Here is an 11,687-nt window from a genome sequence, read left to right as displayed (position 1 = left end):
TAGGTGCTGTACAATGACAGGACCTGTTGTTGTCCTTCCAGCTCGCGATACGCACAATCGAGTCGCCTGTCTTCCAATCGATGCTTCAATTTGCCCTCATTGGGGTCAACGGACGCCTCCAGCCACTGGAGGCCACATTCACCACCGTTTTTTTTCCAAAAATAATCTATAAAACGATGTTTGATTATAATTATGGATGCTGTACCTATATAACCTCTTACCACGGTATCTCTCTCCCACTTCAGCAAAAAACATTTCTTGCTGTGGTTTTCCCACCTGATGAAGATTGCTTGTGTTGCGATCGAAACGTCGTGATTTATTTATTAGATTTTCTACCTACGTGACTTTACCGAAAGAACCAAAGAGTAGTCAACGTAATGTTGCAACACGCGCACGTGTTTATCCTCGGCCATTGCACGAAACGTCGCCATCTATGGTAAAATCGTGAACTGGCTGAAAACATCGCAACACAGAGAGAGGCAGGATCCTCTTGACAAAGAGTCATTGGACTCGGTGTGGCTCTGCTGGATACATACGCAACGTATGTCAACAGTACTTTTATTTTTTGCATTTTTGTACAACTTTTTATTATTTCTCATCGTAGTTTACTCGTCGTAGTTTACTTAGCCATAGTGTGTAATGTATTTAATCATCGATTACAATTCGTGTCATCACATTTATTCTCGGAGGTCGCCTTGGAGGTGGCTAAAGTATAGTCGCTGAAGAAGGCAGGGAGTTGAAGTCCACCAAATATCCCCCCCCTTCCCCAGCCGTAGTGAAAGAGCGGACGTGACGAGCCGCCCACCCCCGAGACCCCCTGGGTGCACCCTGGCTCCAATATAAAGGGAGACGCTCTAGGAGTTGACGAAACAAGCAACGGAGCCGCGACTGTGCGGATTTTGGGTCTCACAACGCACGAGACGGCTCACTGGGTCATCGCTAAATCGACAGCAAGCCAGGATGCGCTACGCGGAGACGGTCAGAGTGATGATGGTGATGGTGGTGCCGCTGCTGGTCTTGGGTGAGTCTTCATCAGCATCAGCATTGTCTACAATGCAGCATCATCATCAACGACATCGGATATCAAAATAACTAGTTCGATCATCATCTGTTAATTTTTATATTTTCATCATCATCCTTAGAAGGAATCATCACTGTCATCAAAGATCATGATCGTCATCGTCGATACATTACCATAATCGCGGTTAACATGGGGACTGTCTTCTTTGTTGCCTGACGAATCACACAGACACGCACACGAATTCTAGATGTGTTGCGCCCGAAACTTCGTGATTTAATTTAGTTGTTTTCACTTTTTAATTGTTATTTTATTATTTTTTCACCTACGTGACTTTACCGAAAGCACCAAAGAGTACGCACACGAATCTTTAACAGATTTGGCGACAACCTTTGGTGGTGGGAACCTCACTCGAGACCCACGGTGGCGTGGCCAGCACCACGCCCAGCCGCATGCGCCTCGGTGCCAGGTCCACTCGTGCGAGACCCAGGACAGCTTCGGAATCACTCGCTCCTGATGTTAGCCGTGGCCGCGAATATACTTCAGGATTCGTAGCGCGAGTTACTCAACCGTTGCGCCACCGCCCCTCAACACAAAGACAAATGTCACCCGTATAGCCTTAACATACTGTTAGGGGGAGTGCTGTTAGCGAGTAGCACCTACGAAGGCCGGCACGGCACACGAGGGGGGTTGGGTGGCCAGCACCAGGCCCGTCCGCCTTTGCCTCCCCCAGTGACAATGTTTCTACACCGCACCGGGTACTCGTTAAAAGGTTGAGTCGACCTACGACAGACCAAAGACCGGTTCGGACATTCGTCACCGATGTTGGCCGTGAGCGGGAATGGAACTCGGCTCGCCGGGTTCGTAGCGCAGCGTGGCGCTAACCACTGCGCCACCGCCCTTCCACTCCGCCCCCCTCCTGGCGTTGCGCCCTCTCGCGTCTCGCATCTAAACTAAACATGATTTAAACTAAATGTAGTTTTATTTTACCAAGTAAGGCCCCACCGAGCCATGAAGCTCTTCTTGTCCATGAGCGACCTGGTTATCACAAATGATAGCTCAGCGAAGTGGCTTATGGTCACGTGGTATATAGCAGCCGCATACTCCAAAGGCGTGACGTTGTTTTTAAATGGGGAGAGAAAACCCGGAGAACCCCTCGACAATTACACGCGGGCACGGAGAGAGAGACACGCAAACTCGAAATATGCAGGCGTCAGTGTCGTCGGGATGGAACCCACGACCTCTTGTGTATCAGGCGAGGTAGTTAACATCTCACAAAAGTGGACATTGGTGATGACGTCACGGCGCTGGGTTTTATCGATTGTTCAACCACATCCTGTCCGGAGGACGTCTTGAATCAACAATTTGTGGGAATCATTGCACGACTATAAAACAAAAACTGCATTCTTAGGATGCCGATCGGAATATGCGGAGAGGAAACGGCCCTCAATGTGCAGTACTGTACACTGCTGTGCGGTAGTGTGATGTTGATGGGTGCAGTATAACTTATTGTACACTCTAGTGCAGAGTGGTGCTTGATTATGCATGCGGATGATCTGGCGATTGCTGCTCGCTGAGAAGGAGCTGGAGACGCTACTGTTGGAACGTGCTACTGACGTTCCTTAGGCAACCGTTGGGCACGCTTGGCTAAGTACGGTGCGAAAGAAGTTCAACATACATACATACATGGGGCCTAAGCACGATCCCTACAAAAACAAAGCACTTGCCTGGGTGTTTTATGTCATAAAATGCTCCCCTATAAGTGATGGGGCACTTGTGGAGAACTTCACGCACGTGGGCAGTGCGATGTTTGAAACATTCAGACTGGCCTGCCTACGATCCATCCTGGGTTTAATCAGACTGGATTGTGTGAGGAACTCACAGATTCTTGAAAGATCTGGACACAGTGCCATCAGTGAACTCCTTCGGAAAGTGAGGCTGCATTGGCTGGGTCATGTAGACCAGCCACCGCATGCCAAAGCAGCTTTTTCCGTTTGGCCGGATAAAGGGGGCTAAACGGGCACGACACGGGCGAGAGAAGAGATGGAATGATGTGGTACACAAGTATGTGGAGCTGTTTGCACGTCCCAATGACCACCAGTGTCAAGATCGCCCTCCGTGGAGGATGTTCGTGAAGGACGCTGCTGGGGGCAGAGAAGCGACGCTCACAACAACGAGCGGAGCGCCGGGCGGCTAAAACGCAGATAGTTGACACAGTGGGGAGCATAGCTGGTGCATCTGCCAGTCATCTCAGTCAAGCCATGGCACCTGCTGGGTCTGTTCCGTGACATCCTGCCCGCGGGCCTTCGACACTTCACGTGGCGTCAAAATGCACCTAGCCTGGCACAAGCGGGACACCTCGTGGCGGTGACACAGCGAACCCCCCTCCCCCCCCGATATAGAAGTGAAACTCCGCCTGTGGTGGTGGTGGTTGTTGTTGTTGGCCCATGCGGCATGAACCGAAACAATCGCGCAGTGGGTGCCCTCGTTCTGTCTGTGGCCGTGTGGCCAGACACCGTGAGGCCTGGCCGGGCGTCACACGTGTCCACTAACAGCACTTGCATCAACAATCTATTAACAGCTATATGGGAGATCTTTGTGTGTGCGTGTGTGTGTGCTAGGTCGACTCAGCCTTAAATAAGTACCTGGCGTGATTTGTAAACATCAGCACAGGGGAGACAAAGGCGGCCATGTGTGTTGTCGAACTTCTTTCGCACTGTATGGAGCCAACCGTGCGATTCGTAGGTGCCAACACCTTCGTTGGGTGCTCGCTAACAGCCGAACCGGTGTAGATACTCGACACTGCGTCCTCATCGATGTTGGCTGAGCGCGAATCGAGCTCTGGAAGTGCATTGGGCGAACCGCTCCACTCCCGCTCACCACATGCAGACAGACACACGATCATAGATCTGCGCAATATCTCCCCTATAGTCTTAACAGACTTTGGGCAAGCGCTGTTTGTGAGTAGCACCTATGAAGGCCTCGGTTGCGGTGTGACCAGCACCACGTCCGACCGTCTTTGTCTTCCCAGCGTTGCTGTTTCCATGATCGGGGAAAGCTCAATCCTGGTTGAGATATCCGCCACTGATGCTATAGCCCTGGCCGGAAATCGAAATCGGATCGCCGGGTTCGTCGCGCCATGTGTGCTAACCACTGTGCCACCGCTCCCCCACGTACGCAGTCTGTAGAATGGGGGGGGGGGACGTGGGGGGGGGCGAGGTGGGGTTGGCTCGGGAAGGGCGGGGAGGATGGGAGCGCCCTTCCTCGCCTGAACTGATTGTTTACTCAGATGCAGCGGTGGTCTGCCCCCCCCACCCCATCGACCCCCCACCCCACCTACCTCCCGCCACGCAGCCCTAGAGAGGAATCGAGAGTCCTTGATGTTTATCGTCTCTATCTGCAGTGATCAGAGTGGAAAATGTGACCACTCGGTGAGTCGACGCGTAGCGGAGGCTCGAGGGCCGTCATCGCGAGTCACGGTGATCTCCGTGCCGAGTGCTGTAGAGTCATTATCCAGTGGTCGTAGTGATGATGATGTTGATAGTGAAGAAAGAAGAAGGGGTGATTCAGGTAATTGCAGCGAGTTTCCATGAGTTGCCTAACTCGGGCGGAGTCGTGGTTGCTCTTCTCCGTGCAGGAAATCATCATCATCATCAGCCACATCATCATCAGCCTCATCAACATCATCATCAGCCTCATCATCATCAACACGGACTGGAGTTGAGTCACCTCTGCACGGCGTTGGAGTCCACCCTGATATATCACTGAGATTGCTTCCCAGCGTCCCCTTTCCTGTTTGCCAGGGGACCCTAACCCCTCCCGACCTCCCGCCGTCATATCACTGGGGAAACACAAGCACAGGAGAGTGTGAGGCTGTAACGCTCTCGCGTGTTGCGTTTGTCAATTAAAATGCCCCACGTTGACACGCGCGGCGTGGGGTGTGCGCCATCGCCATTATCGTGACACGAGAAGCATCGACATCGTCCACGAGTGGACATCATCAACATCATCAACAGCAGCAGCATCAACATCAACATCATCAACATCATCAACAGCAGCAGCATCAACATCAACATCATCAACAGCAGCACCATCATCAACATCATCAACAGCAGCATCGTCGGTCAAGAAGCGCCATCATCATCATAATACAAATGCAATATTCTAATGCGCATCCTGGTTTACGGACATAAATGAGAGTGACTGTTCTGCGCGGAGCCAAAGCTCGCTGTGGCTAGAAAGTCAGGCGAAATAAGGGGCCTGTACGAAAGAGGTGGCCTTTAAGAGGTGGCCTTTAAGAAGTGGCCTTCCACCCCTACCCCTCTTCATCCCTCCCTATTGCCATCTCTCCCTCCCTCCCTTTCTCCATCCCGCCTTATATCCCTCCAACCAAGAAGCATTCACTTTTACCCCGGCCCCCCCCCCGGCCCCTGACCACAATTTATATTTCTCCATCGCCTGTGAGCAGCAGCCATCCCTGAGACGCTCGTGTCCCAGGCACTGAGAGTGGGGATACCCCAAGGGTCCTCGTCACTGCGTCTTCACCTCATTAGCGGTCCCCCCTCTCCCCGCCCCCCCTCCCCCCATTAAGCTGCGCGCTGGAGCCTCGCGGAAGACACCGCCATGCCAGGCCGCACCGAGCCCCCCGCGACCACAAAAGCCACGGGTTCCCCCAAGAGTCCCACGTCCTCGACCGCGACCCCTGAAGGTGCAAGCGTGTGCACCACCACAGCACACCCGCCACAACCCAGTCGAGCTGTCTCCACGTCAACCATGGCTCGAGTCCATCAGCCTCGGGCGCCATGGTGGCAAGATGTTAACTACTTCACCTGGTACACAGGAGGTCGTGGGTTCGATCCCTACCCTGACGCCTTCTGTATATTTGGAGTTTCCGTGTCTCTCTCCCCGTGGTCGCGTGGATTTTTCTCCGTGTCCATCGGTTTTTCCCTCCCCATTTAGAATCAACGTCACGCGTTTAGAGTTTTGGCTGCTATACATTTGCCATTGATAATCCACTTCGTTGAGCTATAATTTGTGGCCAGGTCGCTTCTGAAAAATAAATACATAGCTCAGTGGACCTTAAATTGTAATCATTAATATATATATAGTTTTAGCAATCCAACCCAAAAAAACCTCTAGTGTATTATGGAAAATAGCTCAAACTATCTCCAAATAATTACAAGTTAAGGCCCACTGAGGATTTCTTTTTCTATATATTACATTTATTTACGCGATCTAACCCAAAAAACCCTCTATTACGGATGATATTGGTCGCGAAAGCCTCCTACGTGTTAAACGCTTTAAGCTATCTGCCTTCCAGATCGAAACATTTCTAGCAAGCGTTTTGTTTGAGCGAGACAACTCTGGACTGGTTTCGACCGTCTGGGTCTCATTGGCAGAGAATTCAGGCTCGTTGAGCAATCGCAAGAGGAGGTTTGCACTCCAGGTAGACCACGCGACCCCGTCCAACGAGAGAATAAAGGCACACCGTGCAGTATCACCCCGGAATGTCTCGCTCAGTCTCAGGGCCCTTTTCACGGGTGGCTGAAACCGGGATTCGAACCCAGGTCTTTGACACGATGGCCACGACGAACCTAGCCGAGCCACCGCGTCTCCACGTATCGGGTGCGAACTGAGGCTATGTTCTTGCCCGGCTGTGTGCGTTCCGTCTCCAGGTGTACCCTCGACGATCTCAACCTCGGTTATCGTGGTGGCGACGACCAGGAGTCCAGCTTCTCCGATGTCGCGAGTTCCGATGTCGGCAGCTCCGACAAACGATGTGAACTCCTTCAGCCCCGATAAGCTGATGCCGTCAGAAACCAAGACCACTACGACATCAAAATCATCATCGCCATCATCATTTTCATCATCGTCATTTATACCATCGTTGCCATCTTCATCATCACCATCACCTGATGTCACATCTGTGCTAAACCCAGGAGTCACTGAAACCATCTCGCCACCATCACCACCACCACCATCATCAACATCACCAGCAGCATCATCAGTCCACAAGAAGAACACCCAAGACCCAAAGGTGAGAGAGAAAACGTGGTTATTCAATCTCACGTGGCACCAGAGTGAATGCTGACAATGTTTTACGCTTCTATTTTATTTCCACTCGCTTCCTCAGGGACTCCTCACCAAGTCTCAAGACTGTTTTTCAGGAGGGTCCTGCCCATGTTTTAGCAGTGGGGTGAGGGGAGGGGGGCGATGTTACTGCTGCTGTGTAACCACAATTGAGTAATTTGCAGTAATTACCCAGCATTGAGATGTTTGGCCACTACCAATTCAACAATGTGTGTGGGTTTAGCTTCGGGAGAAAACCCACGTGGGACCCAGGGGAAGAGAACACAAACCACACAGAGGGGCGTCCGAGTCTGGATCGAGGACTGAAACGTCGAATCACAATGATCACCCTCATCCCTTTGCCGAACCACTGCTGGATGAAGGCTACCCCACGCCGTGTCGGCATTGGGTAGCCTTCATCAGTCGCCACTGACGCTAGCCGTGGCCGGGAATTTATTTCGGGACGCCGGGTTCGTGGCCGAGTGCGTTGCTAACCGCTGCGCCACCGCTCCCCACACACACGTAGCCCGTGTACCCACGGGGGAGGAAGCCGCCTCCGTTGCACTCGTACGGCGCCCGTGCTGTTATTGTTGGGGTCGAGGGAAGTTGGGGGGGGGGGAGCCCTCCCGGCCCTACCCCCTCCCAGGGTCCCTGGACCACTGAACTCCTTGGTTCGTGTGTGAGAGGGGGAAGTGGGGGGTCTGCGAGGAAGGGGGCGGGGTGCGTTCCTAAAGTGAACGCGCACAATGTGGGAGTGACGGGGGGAGGGGGCGAGAGGGTAGGGGGGCAGCCCCCCCCCCGCCCTCTCCTTCACCTTGAACCGGGGTTCAGGGAGGTGAGAGGAGCAGGGAGGTGGTGAAAGGTCCAAGTGAGAGAAGACAGAGAGGGGCGTGCAGCGTGGTGAGGTTAGAGAGGTCACGGTCCAATGCGGGAGAAGCAATGGGAAGGTGAGGGGATGGACTTTGGGGGGTGAGGAGAGTGCGGCGAGGGTGGGGTGCACGGGAGGGGGGGCGGGAGCACGTGGCACCGCTTGGTAATCATGGATAACGGTCCCGCATGCAGCCTCAAACTGTCGGGGCAAGTGGTTAGCGACCACCTATGAAGGCTGGCACGGCACACAAGGGTATGGATGGACAGCACGATGCCCGGCCGCCTTTGTCTCCCGGATGCTGATGTTTACGCACCGCATCAGGCAATCGTTTAAGGCCGAGTCGACTCAGGGGAAGCCCAGGACAGGACCGTTTCAGATTACTCGCCCACCGATGTTTCGGGAGCGCGGCCGGGAATGGGACTCGGGTGGCACAGCTGGCGGCGTGGTTGTGTTGGGTGCCGCACAGGAAAGAGTTCTGGAGGCGTCCACGGCAGGGAACACAAACACAGCAGCCAGCGGCACCCGTGCAGGTGAGGCCCTCCCCGCCTGGAACAGCAGGAAGATGATGCCAGCGATGACGACGACGACGATGTGGCTCACGATGATTGTCTGTGGCTCCATTTGATGAGAAAAACTTGGACATCGACAGCTTTCATAATAACAGTTTGTTTTTGGGTGAGATCGCGTCAGTATGAATGTGTCGTAACCCACCACCACCCGACGACGAGGTACTTCTAACTTCAGCCCACCAGTGTGTTGGAGAGCAAATACACCACAATTTGAGTACTGTGCCGCTTCGATGGTAATTACATCAACCAGCATCATCGGGCGATTTACGAATTGTCACGTTTTGTTTACGTGACGAACATTACTGGTCGGCTGGGTTGGGCGGTGGCGGGTTACGACACATTTATACTTACGCGATCTAACCCAAAAAACCTTTATTATAATATTGGTTGCGAAAGCCAATGTGTATTTAGCATAAACAGCTTGATGATTGTGCTAAAAGATTTGCTGCTGCTGCTGATATTACTGATGGTGATGATGACGATAATGAAGATGGTGATGAGGTGGGAGATGATGGTGCTGCTGATGTGTCTCAAGGATCGACATCGTGGCACCCGAAGGCGCTCCCCCAGGAACCCAGCATTGGAGGCAAACCCAGACCACGTGACTCCTCTCAGTGGCAAGGACAGCAAACCACGGTACCGTCCCCTGCTCCGATACCGGTCACGTCCCCTAAATCAGTCTCATTCCTGATAGACATCCCATCCCTCTATACCAGTCCCCACCCCTATACCAGTCCCATTCCCCTATCCCCATCCCATTGCTCTGCAATCATTTTCAAATGCCATAAACAAAAGCCTCACGTAATATGGCATATATAAGTATATAAGGATCGTACGGTGCGAAGGAAAAAAATCTGGCAATATAAACGCCTGGTCATGCCTCATGATGATTCCCGTGACACCCCCCCCCCCCGCCGCCCCCCCCCCCCCCGTGCGCTCTCCCCCAGACCACGGCGCCCCCGCCGGCGTCCGCACCGTTGTCCCCCACGACGGTCGTCTGGGGGATCCTGGGCGTGGTGGCCGTGGTGGGCGTGATCGTCCTGATCGTCGCCTACCTCAAGCGGCCGCGCTGCTGCTACCCCTCCTCCTCGAGGGACCACGACCTCGAGGCGATCCCCAAGAACGGCTGCCCCGACAGCCCGGGCCGGGCAAGGGGCCGCCGCGGGCCTCCTCCGCGGGTCACGTTGAACGGCTCGGGGGGCCAGCAGAGCGGCCACGCTTACGACGAGGAGGACACCACCTTGTGAGCCCCCCACCCAGCCCTGCAACCGGTCGAGACTGGGACCACCGGTGTCACGACGATCCACGTGTGTGTTGGGGGAGGGGTGGGCACGCTTGCCCTGCCATTCAGGGTCGGGGGGGGGGGACATGGGAAGGGGGGGGGGTCAGTGTCTAGGGTGGCAGAGCGCGAAACCGTGGGGGTTCAACGATGAGCGGTAATTGAATCGTTGCGTCATTTTATTCCATTTATAATTCGTCACTGACATCTAAATATCTAAATTGCACGACCCAGGGCATCACGAGATGTGGCGGCCAATGAGTCGTGACTCGATGAAACGTCACTCCAGCAAGGCGTTATTTTAATGTATTTTGTTGATCTCGGCATAACGGGTCCACGTGGCGTAAGCAAGGGGGCCCCGTCAGGAGAGGATAGAGTTAGGCTAATGGAAAGAGTTGGGGTTACGGTAGAGTTGGGGTCGGGGTAGAGTTGGGGTTAGGGTTGGGGTCAAGATCAGATGAGCGGTACTCCACACAGCTGCGCTTCCGATCGCTGGCCACACCTGTGATGCCATACGGGCGCTACGAGCGAGTAGCGATGGGCGTGCGTGGCGAGGATGGGCCATACTCTACGACCGCTACCATCGTGACCACGATACAATTAATCCGCTCCGACGACGACGCAGTGCGCGCGTGAACTCCGCTCTGTACGAGTTTTCTGCCGTTATATATTTTTTTGTACCTTTGTAAAAAAAAAAAATCCAAAATGCAAACATCGCGTACACGGGAGGTGGAGAGACTACGTGGACACAGGCAGCTGGACGTCACGCTCAACTCTCATCACGGCCAACAGACGCGGCGGCGCTGACGATTCCCAATGCCACGCGAGTGCCAGGCACAAGGAGAAGCGTTATACCCCGGGGAGAGGTGGGCAGCTCCGTGCCTGCTAGCCCAGCGGCCGCTGGTCCAGCGAACTTGAGCCCAGCGAACGGTTGCCCAGCGGACGCTAGCCCAGCGGGCGCTACCCCATACACTACATAACGAGCCAACTTGTACAGATGTTACGGGATCAATGCTAGACAACTGCACGGGTAGCCAACTTGCCACGAGCACTACCCAGATTGGAAACAAATGGCCAAGCAAACGCGACAGTAGCCGTAACAAACCGATGAGACAACCCCGATTGCACCTCATCCCGAATACAAACTGACTAGCTGATACCACTCACAGGAACCTGCCACTCGTACCAGCTAGGGAAGTCAGCAGAGGGCAGTGCAGCAAAAATAAATATATTTTTATTCTCCTATACTTCTTCACTACCGCGTCCTTGCTCCCAGTGCTGACCAGTGTGAAGTGTGGCTGGATGACCCCCTCCCTTGCCCCACTAGGGAGGGAGGAGGCTCTCATCCAGGGTTTGCGTTTTGCGTTACGGGCGTCTCACTCGGAACGTGCTTGCTCCACCCGCAGTCGCGAGATCTCGGCAAAAAATAAACGCACGCCGTGAAAAAAAACCTGAACGCCGCCTCTCCCGTGTGCCTCGAAAACCACGGCAAACAACGTCGGTGGAGTCGTGCGGAGCGCGCAGGGACCGTTTGCGATGTGCTGTCCAGCACGCGTTAGTCCGGGGGAAGCATTTACAATAGCCCGGCACGTGACGCAGTGACCCGATTTCAAAATCGCACGACAGGCGTGTGCAGTTGAGTCTTTCTGAAAGATTAAAAAAACGCAACGCCTTCGTCAATAGCACTGTGGCTTTAAAAGGAAAATTACAAACACAGGTGTAGTCCTCGTTTAACGCGGTAGATGCGTTCCTGATACGTTCCGCGTTAAGCGACAAGCACATTCAGCAAAAACCATCTCCCCATAAACAATGTCACGATCAAGTTTGGCGAGATACGACGAAGAATCGCATTGTAGAGAAAACACGTTGTGCGAGCACCAC

General features: G+C 53.7%; 1 protein-coding gene across 1 annotated transcript; it reads left to right on the top strand.

The window, feature by feature from the left end:
* Positions 1-877: 877 nt before the first annotated feature.
* On the top strand, positions 878-9,867 carry LOC144934872 (uncharacterized). Its single transcript, XM_078861120.1, has 6 exons — positions 878-1,021; positions 5,610-5,726; positions 6,694-7,055; positions 8,425-8,488; positions 9,063-9,163; positions 9,475-9,867. Exons 1-6 carry the CDS (start codon positions 961-963, stop codon positions 9,772-9,774), a joined length of 1,005 nt encoding a protein of 334 aa, XP_078717246.1. The 5' UTR covers positions 878-960; the 3' UTR covers positions 9,775-9,867.
* Positions 9,868-11,687: the final 1,820 nt, after the last annotated feature.

The sequence above is a fragment of the Lampetra fluviatilis genome, chromosome 11, assembly GCF_964198595.1.
Source record: "Lampetra fluviatilis chromosome 11, kcLamFluv1.1, whole genome shotgun sequence".
Classification (NCBI taxonomy): Eukaryota; Metazoa; Chordata; class Hyperoartia; order Petromyzontiformes; family Petromyzontidae; genus Lampetra; species Lampetra fluviatilis.
This window is presented reverse-complemented; position numbering and strand designations above follow the sequence as displayed.